The sequence below is a fragment of the Lithobates pipiens genome, unplaced genomic scaffold (genome assembly GCF_037356315.1).
Source record: "Lithobates pipiens isolate NorthernLeopardFrog02 unplaced genomic scaffold, aLitPip1_a1.2 Scaffold_18, whole genome shotgun sequence".
Classification (NCBI taxonomy): domain Eukaryota; kingdom Metazoa; phylum Chordata; class Amphibia; order Anura; family Ranidae; genus Lithobates; species Lithobates pipiens.
In genome coordinates, this window is record NW_027507758.1 from 63,820,380 (window position 1) to 63,837,570 (window position 17,191).

General features: G+C 44.3%; 1 protein-coding gene across 6 annotated transcripts in view; it reads right to left on the bottom strand.

Annotated features, from left to right (window-relative positions):
- ANGEL2 (angel homolog 2) overlaps window positions 1–10,825 on the bottom strand; it is a 34,442-nt gene extending 23,617 nt beyond the window's left edge. For 4 of the 6 annotated variants that reach the window (XR_013276608.1, XM_077485758.1, XM_077485755.1 and 1 more), the window contains exons 1-2: window positions 9,219–9,340; window positions 2,419–2,883 (exon numbers count right to left, since the gene is read on the bottom strand). Coding sequence is in view for 5 of the 6 variants with exons in the window: in XM_077485758.1 (XP_077341884.1) it covers window positions 2,419–2,875 (457 nt within the window). In the remaining variant the exon portion in view is untranslated. Of the gene's footprint in view, window positions 1–2,418; window positions 2,884–9,218; window positions 9,341–10,534 lie in introns of those variants that run through there. The other 2 variants (XM_077485756.1, XM_077485757.1) reach the window with 2 other exon arrangements.
- Window positions 10,826–17,191: the final 6,366 nt, after the last annotated feature.

Genomic DNA, 17,191 nt, shown 5'->3' on the forward strand with positions numbered 1-17,191 from the left:
ATCAATGCAGCCAACCGTCAGGGCCCAGATCTGAACCTGCAACCTTTGCAGTGCCATCTGAGATGCTGGATAGCTACCTGTCCAATTCCTTGTAGCTATTTACTGGTTGTTAAGGACACCGGAGGGTGCTGGCCCCTTAACAACCAGCATTTTAAGTGTCATGTGACCCCAAAAACACGCCTTGGGTGCATTTTTGATACGGTTCCTATTGACTTCAAGGTGCATCTTTGGTGCGCTTTTGGAAAGCGCAACAAAGCTGTAGCATGCAGGACTTCTGAGGAAGCAGCGCAGAGATGTGAAAAGACTCATAAGATTTAACCACTTCAGCCCCAGAAGATTTTACCCCCTTCCTGAACAGAGCACTTTTTGCGATTCGGCACTGCATCGCTTTAACTGACAATTGTGCAGTCGTGCGACGTTGCACCCAAACAAAATAAAACGTCCTTTTTTCCCCCCCAAAAAATAGAGCTTTCTTTTGGTGGTATTTGATCACAATACCCCCCAAAAATATATAAAAGAAATTATTTTTCCTCAGTTTAGGCAGATTTTTTTTTTTTTTTTTACAAAAAATACATAACACAAAAGTTATAGCGTCTACAAAATAGAGACTAGTTTTATGGCATTTTTATTATTAATTTTTTTTCTTACTAGTAATGGCGGCTATCTGCGATTTTTATCATGACAGACATTATGGTGGACACAATGGACACTTTTGACACTATTTTGGGGCCAGTCATTTGTACAGCAATCAGTGCTATAAAAATGCACCGATTACTGTGTACACGACACTGGCAGGGAAGGGGTTAAACACTAGGGGGCGATAAAGGGATTAAGTGTGTCCTAGGGAGTGATTCTAACTGTGGAGGGGATGGGCTTCAACTCACATGATAGCGATCACTGCTCTCAATGACAGGGAGCAGTGATCTCTCTCATGTCACAAGGCAGAACGGGGAAATGCCTTGTTTACATTTCCCCATTCTGCGGCTCCGTGACGCGATCGGGCACGCGCCTGCTAGCCCCACCAATTAGATCGGATGTACATGTACACTCATTTGCCCACCGCTGCCATTGTGACGACGTATATCAGCGTGCAGCGGTCGGCAAGTGGTTAAAGGGAAATAACTCTTAAGCACATTTGTCATGCTGAAAAGGTACCTTCTAGAATGGTAAAGGCACATGAGTGGGAAAGGGCTCTAAGGGTTAATTACTTCAAAAAGGATGCGTAACTTGCAGCTTTTCTTATCGGAACACTGAAAGTGAACCAGCAGATTATAACCAACACAATACTTTCCCTTTCAAAATCAGTATCCAAAAGGACATGGTGAAACAAACAGCTATTCCTGCAGTACAGACACAGGTAGGAATCTGAAACAAAGTTTGTTAAAAATGATCACCCAGAGGGGATTGTTTTTTGTCAAAAAGTGAAGTAATTTTTTTAATCCATTCAAGGAACAGAAATCATAAAGGTGCCACCTACTACCTTTTTCTAACCAGAAAAGGGTTCTTTTACTATATGGTCCTTTGACCTCGAGTGCATTCTGTTACCAAAGGTCAGACGTCTAGGGTTAAACCCTAAAGCCTAGAGCTGCACTTTTCTGGGAGAAATTAGAATCACGATTTTTTTTGCTTAGAATAAAGATCACGATTCTTACGGTGTAACATCATCTTTCACAATATACAATAAAAATTGAGCTAACTTTACTTTTTTTTTTTAAAAACTGCCTTTGAAAGACCTCTGCGCAAATACAGTGCCACAAACTATTGTAACAACCATTTTATTCCCTAGGGTCTCTGCTAAAATTTATAATATATGTTTGAGGGTTCTAAGCAATTTTCTAGCAAAAAATAATGATTTTAACTTGAAACCAACAAGTGTCAGAAAAAGGTTTAGCCTTTAACTGGTTAAACTTCCCTCATTTACAGTTCATTCTTTTGACTTAAAGAACAAAAGGTTACAATGTTTATAGTTTGCTCAGGCTGAGGAATGTTGTGAAACTTGGCAGACTGCCTGTTTTTTTTTTTTGACAGCTGTGCTTGAGCAGAGAACTCTGCATAGAATCAGGAAAATGCTTTAAGATCGTGAGGGAGAAAGAATCGCAATCTCGAATCTTAGCGATTAATTGTGCAGCTCTACTAAGTCACAACCATCTATCATCCCACTATCCAAAAAGAGGACCCCAAATGGGAATAAGGGTGCTCCTCGTGGATAGAGGGGGTCACAAATTTCAAATCTGATAGCTAATGTGTTCCTACATAATAGACTATCCATCTACGGCAGGCATTGGCACTGCAGTTTTCCTAGGAAGGAGCTACCCACTCCAATCTTGTTAGCAGGGGAGAAGCGATCTTAGCAAAGTTCAGTCAATATGACATCCTGTTCCAAAGTACAAAGCTGAGTTGCAATGTTACCAGCCTTACCTCTAACCTCTGGTTGGGGATTGGCTGACAATCCCGATGGATCCTGTGCTGAAGGAACACTGAAGTCATTAGCTGGTGGATAGGTTCGCTTTGGCCACAGTTTCCTCCGACTGTCGTCACCCTCCATGTTCTTCCTTTTCCTAATTGGTTCATCCCCCGTAGAGTTCATATTGTTGTGTGAAATGTGAATCCACGATGGCCGACCAGGAGCCCAGGGAAAACAAGGGGGACCAAGGAATGGAGGTGTCCGGGGAAAAGGGTAGGGTCTGAAGTATTCCTGAGGATGCCAAGTGCTGACAGGCTGGTGAAGATTCTGAGGAGAATATGTAGGATACGGAGGATATGATGTGTTCCACCATGGGCATCTAGGAAAGTCTCTATTTACACACGAGACCCGGGAGTGCCCAGCGTGGGCAAAATATCTGCTGCCCACACTCTGTAGATGCCGCGGGAACATCGGAGTCCCTGAAGAAGAAATCATCTATGAATGGTCAATAAAAACACAGGAATGTATTATACAGCATTCAATACAGCCAGTAAAGTGGACAGCATCATTGCTTTGCAGAGCTTTTGCCCTGGTTTCAATTACCACCAAGAATATTACATTTACAATCTAATGTGTACTAAAAACACATGTAAACTCTGCAGGGTCTTGGCACGTGAATTTAAGGAGAACCTTTAACTTTGCCCATGTGGGAGGGGGTGGGGGCAGCGGTTTAAGTGATATTTGCCTGCTACCTTCAATAGGATTGAACTGAGAATTTACTGCAGCTTCACAGGTGATATCTTGGTGGATTGGGCTGCAGGAGGCAGACCAAGGTAGAGCATACATGTAAATATACAGTCACGCTAACCACTTGCACCCCCTTCCTGCCCTTACCAATTTTCAGCGCTGTCACACTTTGAATGACAATTGCGTGGTCATGCAACACTGTACACATGACATTTTGTATCACTTTTTTCACACAGAGCTTTCCTTTGGTGGTATTTAACCCTTTCATGACTAAGCCTATTTTTGGAATTTGGTGTTTACAAGTTAAAATCCATATTTTTTGCCAGAAAATTACTTGGAACCCCCAAACATTATATATATTATTTTAGCAGAGGCTCTAGAGAATAAAACGGTGATTGTTGCAATATTTTATGTCACACGGTATTTGCGCAGTGGTGTTTTAAACGCAACTTTTTGGGAAAAGGGACACTTTCATGAATAATAAAAAAAAAAAAAAAACACAGTAAAATTAGCCCAATTTTTTTGCGTAATGTGAAAGATAATGTTACGCCGAGTAAATAGATACCAAACATGTCACACTTTATAATTGCGCGCACTTGTAGATTGACGACAAAGTACGGTACCTAAAAATCTCAATAGGCGACGCTTTAAAAAAAAATATACGGTTACCAGGTTAGCGTTACAGAGGAGGTCTACTGCTAGAATTATTGCTCTCGCTCTGACGATCGCGGCGATACCTCACATGTGTGATTTGAACACCGTTTACATACGCGGGCGCAACTTCCGTATGCGTTTTCTTTGCTTCGCGAGCTCGCGGGGACGGTGGGCGCTTTGAAAATTTATTTTTTTATTTTTTTATTTATTTTAAAATGACTAAATTGTTTTTTAAAAAAAAAAAATAATTTGATCACTTTTATTGCTGTCACAAGGAATGTAAACATCCCTTGTGACAGTAATAGGTGGTGACAGGTACTCTTTATGGAGGGATCGGGGGTCTAAAAGACCCCCCACCCCTCCTTTACACTTCAATGTATTCAGATCGCCAAAAACGGCGATTCTGAATACCGGATATTTTTTTAAAACTGGCGCCATTGGCAGCCGAGTAAACGGGAAGTGACGTCATGACGTCGCTTCCGTGTTTACGATGAGGAGACTGGAACGAAGCCGATTACGGCTTCGTTCCAGTTCCTTCCCAGCAGCCAGAGCCGACGGATCGCTAATCGGTGCTCCCGATCGAGCGGGAGCACCGGTAACAGCGGCGAGAGGCGGCGGGAGGGGGGGGGACGTCCCCTCCCGCTCCTCCGGCATAACAGCCGAGCGGCTTTTAGCCGCATCGGTTGTTATGGCTGGAAAGCCAATCGCCCGCTGTAAAAAACGGTACCGGGATGATGCCTGCAGGTGCGGGCATCATCCCGGTATACCCCCCGGAAGCCGAGTACGCAGATCTGCGTACGCTCGGCGGGAAGGGGTTAAATCACCACTGAGGTTTTTATTTTTTTATTTTTACAAAACGTAAAAATTTTGAAAAACCAAACTTCATAGTTTGTTAACACATTTTGCAAACAGGTAATTTTTCTCCTCTACTGAGGTGCGCTGATGAGGCTGCACTGATGAGGCTGCCCTGATGAGGAGTCACTGATGGGACTGCATTGATCAATCAGTGTACATGTCCCTTTTACAGAAGCCGGATATCGGTTCTCATCCTGACAGCATGAGGAACGGCACGCCGATAAGTGGCTTATGTTTACATCGTGACAGCTGTGATTGGACACAGCTGATCAAGTGGTATAGAGTTGCTGATTGGCATCAGCCATTTCCTCCAGACATGCCGATCACAGGAAGGCATCATTTGATGGCCTCCCAGAACTAGAAGACTGCTGTAGCTGTCATTTGGCTATTGCACGGACTTCAAGTGGTTAAAGAGGAAGTAAACCCTGATGGGTTTACTTCCTCTTTTTTTCCCTGCAAAGGTAAAGCATAATGGACTACTATGCATCGCATAGTAGCTCATTATGTGTCACTTACCTGACACAGGAGCAAGCGAAGTCGCCGCTGTCACCTGTAGTCCGCCGCATCCATCTTGGTTGTGGCGTCTCTCGCAGCTCCGACGAATGACAGCGGAGAAGCCGCGATGACGTCACTCCCGCGCATGCGCACGGGAGTCGCGTCTCGGAGCTCCGACGCTGCCATTCGGCGGAGCCGCGATGACGTCACTCCCGCGCATGCGCACGGGAGTCGACAAATTAGGCAAATCCATTCTTGGACTTGCCGCATTTAGTGCGCCTGCGCGCCGCTGTCTACGGCGCATGCGCCGTAGACAGCGGTGCCCATTTTCGGGCAAATATCTCCTAAACCATATAGGTTTAGGAGATATTACTTGGACCTACAGGTAAGCCTTAATCTAGGCTTACCTGTAGGTCAAAGTTGTTTGGAAGGGTTTACTTCCATTTTAAGGATAACCAATCTATCATAAATGCAGGTTCAATTTCACACTTCTGTAGTTGTGGCAAAATAAAAACTACAGTGGACTTTTTACTCATAAAATGCAAAATGGGTTAATAGACTGGGGGACTTCCTGTACACGCACACACACCGTATCTCACAAAAGTGAGTACACCCCTCACATTTTTTGTAAAGATTTTAATTTTATCTTTTCATGTGACAACACTGAAGAAATTACACTTTGCTACAATGTAAAGTAGTGAGTGTACAGCTTGTATAACAGTGTCAATTTGCTGTCCCCTCAAAATAGTTCAACACACAGACATTAATGTCTGAACCGCTGGCAACAAAAGTGAGTACACCCCTAAGTGAAAATGTCCAAATTGGGTCCAAAGTGTCAATATTTTGTGTGGCCACCATTTTCCAGCACTGCCTTAACCCTCTTGGGCATAGAGAGCCAGAGCTTTACAGTTTGCCACTGGAGTCCTATTCCACGATGACATCACGGAGCTGGTGGATGTTAGAGACCTTCCGCTCCTCCACCTTCCGTTTGAGGATGCCCCACAGCACACACATATACATATATGAAAATATATCATGCAGTGATATGAAACACTTTTTGATTGTGAAGATTGTATGTATTCATTGTGCCCAAGTGCTTTCACACTGGGGTGGTGTGCTTACAGGACGGGAAAAAAAGTCCTGCAAGCGGCATCTTTTGGGAGGTGCAGGAGCGGTGTATACACCACTCCTAAATCACCCTTGCCATTGAAATCAATAGGCAGTGATGCTTTTAACCCCTTGTTAACCTCTTCTTTGGGTTAAAAGCACCCTACTCCCGCCCACACAGCACCGTTAAAACAAGCGGCAATTTACCGCTGGCGCAGGGTGGTGTTCAGTGTGACAGGAGTCTAAACTCCTGCTCAGGGTAAAGTGATTGTAAAGGCTCATTTAAAAAAATAAAAATAACAAACATGTCATACTTGCCTGCTCTGTGGAATGTTTTTGCACAGGGAAGCCTAGATCTACTTCTGCATCGTCCCCCACAGATGCTCCTGGCTCCTAACCCCCCCCCCTCCTCCCATTTCCATGTTCTGTGTACAACCAGATATAGTGAATGCATCTTACTTAGGTGGATGCAGCATCGGTCCCCCGGTGTCTCTGCAAAAAGAAACGAGCCACTGAACATCGCCAATTCTCCAATGGCTTGGTTCTCTCAGCTTCCCGAGTGAAGAGATACTGACTTTCAGTCAGCAGCTCTCCTGCCCTGCTCCTCCACACTCACTGGAGCGCTGAGCTGTGGAGGGGCGGGGAGCGGCCATCGCAGCAACTCACTGAAAGTCTGAGACAGCCATCAGTCCAGGCGCCTGGCGGATCCAGACTCCCAGAGTCATGATGGTGTGGCGCCTGTACTGATTTCTGTGACGTCAGCAGAGAGCGGACTTCAGACCCCTCTGTGCTGAAAACGGGTCAAAGGAGTGTGAAACAAATTGCACTCCTGTGACCCAGAGCTCAGGCTAGACTTCTCCTTTAACCACTTATCACCAGTCGTGAGCAAATATGTGGCCTCTCAGCACCTGTTCATTATGAGCAATAATTGCCCCCAATACACCTGTGCTGAGAGCACCCTCCCGGCACAGTTACCGTCAATTTACCGAAAGCTCCCAATCGCTCCTTGCAGTCAGGAGTTTTTGGACCACATGACAGCCAATCAGGGTGGTCATGTGATCTTAAGCTGTGCCCCGCCTCATACACCTCCTAAAAGACTGGGAGGTGCCAAGGGGTAAAAAGAATCTGCTACTGACAGCTTGGTGCCACAGATCATCACATACCTTCTGAGGTCTAGTACAGTCCATCCCTCCATGGGTCAGGGTTCTTATGGCAGCAAAAAAGAGGATCTATTCAATGTTAGGTGGGTGCTCATAAAAGTTATTGCTAATTATATACACACACAGAACTATATATTAGAACTGCACAATTAATCGTCAAGAAACGTTGTCGTGATCTTGACTAAAGGGTTTCACAATTCTTTCTATGCAAAGAATTCTCTCTGCTCTTCTGAAGCCACAGCCCTCAAAAGAAAGGAAGAGAAAAACTGAAGAGTCAAAACTTTCTTTATCAATGCAACGTAAGTATAAACATTGTAACAATTTGTCAATGAAATAGACTTTGGGGGTTATTTACTAATGGTAAAGCCACTTGGAAGTGCAGTTTCTGTAGATCCGAGGGGGACATGCAAGGAAAATAAAAAACAGCATTTTAGCTTGCACATGATTGGATGATAAAATCAGCAGAGCTTCCCCTCAGATCTACAGCGATTGCACTTTCAAGTGCACTTGTAGTGCAAAGTGGATTTACCATTAGTAAATAACCCCCAAAGTCTATTTCACTGACAAATTGTTACAATGTTTATAATTACGTTGCACTGATAAAGAATGTTTTGACTCTTCAGTTTTTCTCTTCCTTTCTTTTGAAGGCTGTGGCTTCAGAAGAGCAGAGAGAATTTGTGTGCAAGTGAAAAAAGTTTAACCACTTAAAACACTAAACCTTTTTCTGACATTTGTTGGTTTCAAGTTAAAATCATTTTTTTCTTTTTTTGCTAGAAAATTACTTGGAACCCCCAAACACACACAGAAAATATTTATATAATTTTTTTTTTAATAGACACACATATATATATATATATATATATATATATATATATTTTTTTTTTTTTTTTTTTTTAATTAGACACCCTAGAGAATAAAATGGTGCTTGTTGCAATATTTTATTTCACACTGTATTTGCGCAGTGGTGTTTCAAATGCAATTTTTTTGGGGAAAAAATTACTTTAATGAAAAAAAAAAAAAAAAAAAACACCACCACTAACCAGTAAAATTAGCCCTTTTTTGTATAATGTGAAATTATATGTTGTGAGAACTGTTATTTTTTTTTTTTTATTATTCTAAGCAAAAAAAAATAAAAAAAATCGTAATTCTCATGTTGGCTAGAATTGTGCAGCTCTAATATTCTATATAGATAGATAGATAGAGGAATGGAATTATAGCGGTGCCGATAACAAATTGTACATCACAAGTTGAATAAAAAAAATATAATTTCTTTATTAATACACAAATACTGAAATTTAATCTTTTTTGTACTAATAAAGAAAATTTAAATTTTTTTATTCATCTTGTGTTGTACAATTTGTTATCAGCACCGCTATAATCCCATTCCTCCATACCTTCAATTTTGCTAAGCGGGATGAGGTGCATGATACTATAGGGCCACTCAGGATTACATGCTATAAAATTGTGTGTGTGTGTGTGTGTGTATGTATATATACACACACATTAGTATGTCTATCAGAGATCACACAATTATGCGAATTCTTATAAAACAGTCCAAATCTCGGTGGGCGGAGCCTGTCACCAGTGATACCCCTTCCATAAACACACACACACACACACACACACACACACTCTCTCTCTCTCTCTCTCTCCATGGTCAGCAGCCATTAATAAGAACACAGTGTTCTTTTTTTATTTTTTTCCTCCTGTCCGACTGGAGCACTCCACCATCCCCTCCTTTGGTGCCGGGTGTCCCCTCTTTCCTGTCTCCTCCTCCACCCCACCACTACACTCACCTGACCCTCACCGAGCTCGGCCTGGACTGCGTACACACAGCACAGCCTCCATGACAGAGCGGAGCATGCCGGGAAATCCGTTCAACGACGCTCTGCATTGGTCAGCCGGCTCCGGTTTCTGATTGGCTGCACAGCCGGTTACAGACCGGAAGTCGCTGTACTGTACTGTGTGTTGCTCTCAGGAGTGAAGGGACAGTCCTGTGTTGAAGGCAGTGCTGGGGTTTTAAAGGAACAGAAGGGGCTGCTGTCCTGGGCTCCCTACTATACAAAAACATCATTAAAAATTTAGAGATTGTTTTTGTGTTAAAATTTATCTTGGGAAACAACATTCTGCATTCAGTCTGTAGGGCTTCATACACACGGTTATAGAAAATATGCTGCATCTTTCTGCAGCAACCTGGCAAAAAATATACCTGTAGTGTTTAGGAGCGTACTTATCCATAGCTCACAACTGGCCCTGTCTCTGGTTTGGAGAAATGTCCCTCTGTCCCTCATTCCTCCTCATCTGTCCCTCATTTTGGTCTGATCTGTATAGCTGTATATAAAATGCACATTTTATCTTTCAAAAAGTGTTTCCCAGCGCTAAACCTTTCATCCAATTTCTAAATTGCTGCATTTGTAAATTTTAAGAGCCAGTATAAAGGAATAGTAATGGTAAATAAAGCACTTGTGGATTTAATTAAATGTAGCGCCACCCCCGCAAGGGCCACTGTAATATACGGGTCTTCTGTCCCACACCAGTGATGACTCACCCTCCCCAGGATCTCAGTAACACGAAAAACACTGTTTAAACTTTTAGCTGGGCTTTATTAGAACTAGCAAAAGCCCTGAAAAGAGATAAACTGATTAACAGAATACAAATATTAAGTGCAATAATATACTACAACTTCTCAGTAAAGGAAAACAGGATTTGTGTTCATTCACTTTAACCGCCAGTGGGAGGCCTTGCCTGAAATGCACTGAACTGTACAACCCAATACAAAGAATAACGTTCAATAATTTCCCAAAAGTGATATTACTGACTATAAGATCCTACCTAAGTCTTGTAGGTTCTAGCTAACCACTGGCCAGTGGGAATTCTATTCACACAAACACACACAGAGTCTGCCAGCGTTGGGGCCCTTTAAATCCTGTGTTTGAGTACTCAGACTTTTGTGAAGTAATATTTGTAATCCACAGAATGGAAAGGGGTATCTTCACAAAGTGTCACAAAGATTAACAGATGTGGAGATCCACCTTCAGATAAAGCTGCATTAACAGTAAATAGGACCTAGCAGCTAGATCCACATACACAAGGATGGCAGAAGATCTCTCACCATTAGATGCACTTGATATATCTTCCTTCCAGCAATTGGTAGATTGATTGCTGTCTCAGTTGACTGGATGGTGATGTGAGCAACACATGGCACAGAAACCTCCAAACAGGATAATGATGATGATTGCTGCAGCACTGAAACTGGTCTCTAGATTTCTCTGCACTGTTAGCACATCTTCAGTAATCAGGCAGAATAACACACTGCAAACTCCCCTCTCAAGTGTGCACCTTCCTTATGAGAGTCACAGGCTCTGCAAGTGTTCAAGATATAAACACATGGGATACTTTCTTCTGTCTGCCTGCCACCATGCCAGTCTGTCTCTCCTCCTGTGTCCTTCTCCTTCCCCCCCAATCACAGCTCTCCTGAGTAGCTATCCAATCCTGTCTTTCATTGTTTTTGTTGTTAGGGGTGGGCTTCTTTCTTAGCTACAGCAGGACCCAATCAGCTTAGCCAGAAAATGCAATGCAATGTTTCATAGAGCAATAGTAAGCATGTGCTACATAAACTTTTTTGTTAGTTAATTCTCCTTTAAGGGGGTGTGGCAGGGGGAATGTCCTCTGCATACATACATTTGCTAGTAGGTGTCCCTCATTCCCATCTCAAAATGTTGGGAGGTATGCTTATGTACATACTGAATTTAGATGTGTAAAGTCATTCTAATAAATGTATTCTAGCCATTAGTATAAATGTATGCTCATAAGCCGGCGTTTAGGTGCGTTTATACAGGTTTATGCACATGCAGGCATACATTATGCTGGAAAACTTCTCTCTAAACGCAGGTTTGGGACATTTGTTTTATGTTGCTCCAAAATACACCATTAAAACGACACAATTAGATAACATGGAGCTGCTTTCAGAAGCATTAAAAAAAAAAAAAAAATAAAAAAAATGCTGGACGCCTCTAACAGCAGCATTTTTTTCTACCCGTGGGCATGAAGCCTTTGGTTTTAATCTGGTATAAGATTTTTTTTCATAAATAACTTTATTATTTAACAATATACAGTAACACTATTGTAATAACCACTTGCCCTCCGGAAGATTTTACCCCCCTTATGACCAGGCTATTTTTTTGCAATGCCTCACTGCTTTGCTTTAATTGGTAATTTCAACATGGTACCCAAACAAATTGTATACTTTTTTTTTTTTTTTTCACACAAAAAGAGCTGTCTTGTGGTGGTATTTTATCACATACAGTGAGGGGGAAAAAAAGAAAAAATTTGATCCCCTGCTGATTTTGTATGTTTGCCCACTGACAAAGAAATGATCAGTCTATAATTGTAATGGTAGGTTTGTTTTAACAGTGAGAGACAAAATAACAAAAAAAATCCAGAAAAACGCACTTCAAAAAAACTTGTAAGTTGATTTGCATTTTAATGAGTGAAATAAGCAGTCAGATTCCAATCTCTCCACCATGGCTAATAGCGATGAGCCGAACACCCCCTGGTTCGGTTCGCACCAGAACCTGCGAACGGACCAAAAATTTGTGCAAACTTTAGAACCCCATTGAAGTCTATGGGACTCGAACCTTCAAAATCAAAAGTGCTATTTTTAAAGGCTAATGTGCAAGTTATTGTCCTAAAAAGGGTTAGGGGACCTGGCTCCTGCCCCAGGGGACATGTATCAATGCAAAAAAAAAAAGTTTTAAAAACAACCGTTTTTTTCGGGAGCAGTGATTTTAATGACGCTTAAAGTGAAAAAAAAAAGTGAAATATTCCTTTAAATATTGTGCCTGGGGGGTGTCTGTAGTATACATGTGAAGTGCCACGTGTTTCCCGTGTTTAGAACAGTCCCTGCACAAAATGACATTTCTAACGGAAAAAAATTAATTTAAAACTGCTTGCGGTTTTAATCTTATATCTGGTTCCTGCAATATGGATGAAAATCATTGAGAAAATGGCATGGGTAGCCCCACCTGCCCATTACCAGCCCCTTTGGGTCTTGTACGAATATTAAGGGGAACCCCGTACCCAAATAAAAAAAAAGGAAAGGCCCTATATACTCAGAACAGCAGTATACAGGCGGTGCAAACAAGACAGGGACTGTATAGATTTGTTGTGTTAAGTAGAATCTGTTTGTAATTTTGAACTGGTACATTTTTAAAGTGTAGCTCCAGTCAAAAAAAATCTATTTTTAAGCTTTTTGGAAAACATAGGGAAGGGTTATCACCCCTGTAACCTTTTTTTTTTTTTTTCCGTCCGTCTTTTTTCATCTCACTTCCTGTTGTCTCCTTTCGTTTGCAAGTAGGAGACGTTTGTAAGTTGGATGTTTGAAAGTAGGGGCCTGTCGTATATGCTCTGCAGAAATTTGGGCCTAAGGTGTTGGTGTTGCCAAAACACTGTAAGCCCTCAAAGTGACTCTTGGTGGGCGCTGAAGCACCCTGCTGTGAACGATTATAGCAAGAATTGTAATTACACCCCATTGTTGAACAGTGGTAGAAAAATTGGGTCTTTGGTGGTGGTGGTGCTGGTGTCATAACACTGCAAGACCTCACAGTTACTCTTGGTGGGTGCTGGAACAGGCCCTGCTGTGAAATATTATTATATCAAGAATTATAATTACATGCACCTGTTGAACAGGGGCAGAAAAATTGGGCCTTAGGCACTGGTGCCACAACACTGCAACACCTCACAGAAACTCTAGTTGGAGAGCAGGAATGAGCCCTACTGTAAAGCATTGCATCAAAAATTGTAATTACACGCCCCTGTTAAACAGGGGCTGAAAAATTGGGCCTTAGGCACTGGTGGCGGCGCCCAGAACCAAAAATGTTCTTCCAAGCTATCAGCAGGATCATTGAGGAGGAAGAGGATAGTCAGTCAGCATAACAGAATAGTCACTCAGCATCAGCATAGGCATAGGCAGTCTTGAAGGGATCGGACATTTCAAAAAAAAATATTCGGTTACATCAGCTTCAGGTGATTGGTAGCTGGTGGTGATCCAAGACTGATTCATCTTTATGAAGGTCAGTTGATCAACCGAGTCGGTGGACAGGCGCACCCAGTGATCGGTTACAAAGCCTCCAGCAGCACTGAATGTGCGTTCCGAAAGATCGCTGGATGCAGAACAGGCCAGTAGCTCAATTGCATACTGTGCAAGCTCTGGCCAGTGATCCATCCTTAAGACTCAGTAACCCAGAGGATTTTCGGTGGGAAAGGTGTCCAAGTCTGACCTTGCCCCTAGGTATTCCTGCACCATGTAAATCAGACGCTGGCGATGGTTGCTGGAACTGATCATACCTCAGCCCTGCGGACTAACAAATTGTCTGAACGCATCGGTCAGACGGCCAACTTCTCCACCGCTCCTTCTGTGACTGACCGAAGCCTCAACAACATTTTGTCCAGGACCAGGAATTTGTAACCTCCCAGTCTCTGGGAACGCGTTGCACAGACCTTTCTACAAGGCTTCCCGAAGATGTCTCATCCTCTGCTCCCTCTGCAATGGCAAGATAAGGTCCGCAACCTTACCCTTGTACCATGGATCAAGGAGAGTTGCCAGCCAGTAATGATCACTCTCCTTGATCCGCTGAATACGAGGATCCTTCTGCAGGCTTTGCAGGATCAGGGAGGCCATGCAGCGTAGGTTAGCTGAGGCTTTCAGTCCGGAGACCTCTTGGTCACTAAGGACAACATGATCCGCAGCCACCTCCTCCCAGCCACGTACAAGTCCACAGGTTTCTTGGGACGGTAAATGATCCCTAAAAGACTGCTGCTGATGCTGAGTGCCAGGCTCCACCTCCATGCTGACACAATCCTCCTCCTCCTCCTCTTCCTGTGTGATCGGCGGGCCAGCAGGAACACTGTCTGGATAAAGGGGGCCTTGAGGAGCAATGAAGTCCTCCTTTTCCTGCCTCTGTTCTGCCTCAAGTGCCCTGTCCATTATTCCACGCAGCGCGTGCTCCAACAGATGGACAAGAGGTACAGTGTCACTGATGCATGCACTGTCACTGCTCACCATCCTTGTGGTCTCCTCAAATGGTGACAGGACAGTGCATGCATCCCTGATCATGGCCCACTTGCGTGGGGAAAAAAAAACCGAGCTCCCCTGACCCTGTCCTGGTGCCGTAGTTGCACAGGTACTCATTGATGGCCCTCTGCTGCATATGCAGCTGCTGTAGCATTGCCAACGTTGAGTTCCACCTGGTGGGCACGTCACAGGTTAGGTGGTTCTTGGGCAAGTTCAGTTCCTTTTGGAGGTCAGCCAGCTGAGCACTGGCATTATATGACCTGCGGAAGTGCACACAGACTTTCCTGGCCTGCCTCAGGACATCCCATAAGCCCGGGTACCTGCCCAAGAACTGCTGCACCACCAAGTTAAGGACGTGAGCCACACAGGGCATATGGGTCAGTTGTCCCTGTTGGAGGGCGTAGAGGAGGTTGGTGCCATTGTCGCAAACCACCATTCCTGGCTTAAGCTGGAGTGGCGTCAACCCCCTCTCAGCCTGCCCCTGCAGATCTGACAGAATATCTGCCCCAGTGTGGCTTCTGTCCCCCAAGCACACTAACGCAAGTATGGCATGGCATATTTTTGTCGGCGTACTTGCATAGCCCCTTGAATGCCTACGGAGCACCGCTGGTTCCGAGGACAAAAGCACAGGAAGAGGCCATGGAGGAAGAAGAAGAGGAGGGGGTGGAGGAGAGAGGTGTGTCACAATCATCAGTAGTAGCATTTTGGAGGCGTGGCAACGGAACAACCTCCAACACTACTGCACCTTGTCCTGCATCCTTACCAGCTGCCAGAAGAGTGACCCAATGGGCCGTGAAAGATAGGTAATGTCCCTGTCCATGCCTGCTGGACCATGAGTCAGCGGTAATATGCACCTTACCGCTGACCACCCTGTCCAGCGAGGCATGGACATTGCTTTCCACATGCCGGAATCGCCTTCCGTAAGAAAAAAATGGCGTTTGGGAACCTGCCACTGAGAAACCGCACACTGCACAAACTCACGGAAGGGGGCCGAGTCTACCTCCTGTGGCCCTCCAAATGTTGCTTGTAGGGGACTTGTAGTTCTGCAACAGCTAGAGGGCCACCGGTTGAGCACCCATGAAGTAAACAATGACCCATCTTTGGTATCGGTAATAGAAATTGTACCCCGTGGCTGGTGTCTTTGGGAGGAACTGTACCCCGTGGCTGGTGTCTTTGGGAGGAACTGTACCCTGTGGCTGGTGTCTTTGGGAGGAACTGTACCCCGTGACTGGCGTCTTTGGGAGGAACTGTACCCCGTGGCTGGCGTCTTTGGGAGGAACTGTACCCCGTGGCTGGCGTCTTTGGGAGGAACTGTACCCCGTGGCTGGCATCTTTGGGAGGAACTGTACCCCGTGGCTGGCGTCTTTGGGAGGAACTGTACCCCGTGGCTGGCGTCTTTGGGAGGAACTGTACCCCGTGGTTGGCGTCTTTGGGAGGAACTGTACCCCGTGGCTGGCGTCTTTGGGAGGAACTGTACCCCGTGGTTGGCGTCTTTGGGAGGAACTGTACCCCGTGGTTGGCGTCTTTGGGAGGAACTGTACCCCGTGGTTGGCGTCTTTGGGAGGAATGGTACCCCGTGGTTGGCGTCTTTGGGAGGAACGGTACCCCGTGGTTGGCGTCTTTGGCAGGAACTGTACCCCGTGGTTGGCGTCTTTGGCAGGAACTGTACCCCGTGTCTGGTGTCTTTGGCAGGAACTGTACCCCGTGTCTGGTGTCTTTGGCAGGAACTGTACCCCGTGGCTCGTGTCTTTGGCAGGAACTGTACCCCGTGGCTCGTGTCATTGGCAGGAATTATGCCTCCTCAATGGTGTCAGTGAATGAAATAGTGCCAAGGGCCAAATAAAAACAAGCAAAGGGCTGCAGTTTGGAGACCACTAGGATATTACATGGCACTGCTAAAAGTTGCAGGACCATGGGGTATGAATAGTTATGGTTGAAACCTTGTTAGGAAAAAGTCTCTAGGTTACTGAAGGGGGGGGGGGCAATATAATTTTAAGCACTTGCCTGGACTACTGCTTTAAATTCAAACTTTCTGCAGTTATAGTTGATCACAGTACAACACTCTATGATACATACATTTACCATAACAATTCCTTCTAGTGTGACAAATGGTTTCTAGACATTTGCGGATTTGTGATTGAAGTCCACCACGGCTGATCAGCTTCCTAGCATTGAAATCAATAAAAAGCTGGGTAAATGGATCAAATGGAGAGTATTCTTATTCAGTTTAATCATTTCAATTGCATTGAATGATAATTTTGAGCCCCCTAAGCGTGCTTCATTACTGGGCAATAATTTTCCATGTGATATAAGCATTGGGCTTCTTTCAGATAGGCGGCAGTGCTTACCGTGGTAGATCGCTTTTCAGAGTGCGGTAGAGCAGCGATGTTTGGGAGGTGCTACTGCTGCCTCCTGATGCCAATTTTTTTAACTTTTTATTTTTTCATTGCTGAAAGTCAATTTTAAAATTACAGGACCTCTCCGCAACTTGTGATTGCAGTGCAGCCCCCGTTTATCTCAATGGACAAGCTTGACAGGCGGTGCAGCCCAAGTTAAAAATGCCACTGATGCAGAATGTGTACAGTCCTGTTAGGATTTTAGGTGGGCGGCCAGAGAGACAGCAAAACCGCCTCAGCTGCTTATTTTTACTGGCCCCTAGCCGCCCGTGTGAAACAACCCTAATTATCATTAGTGATG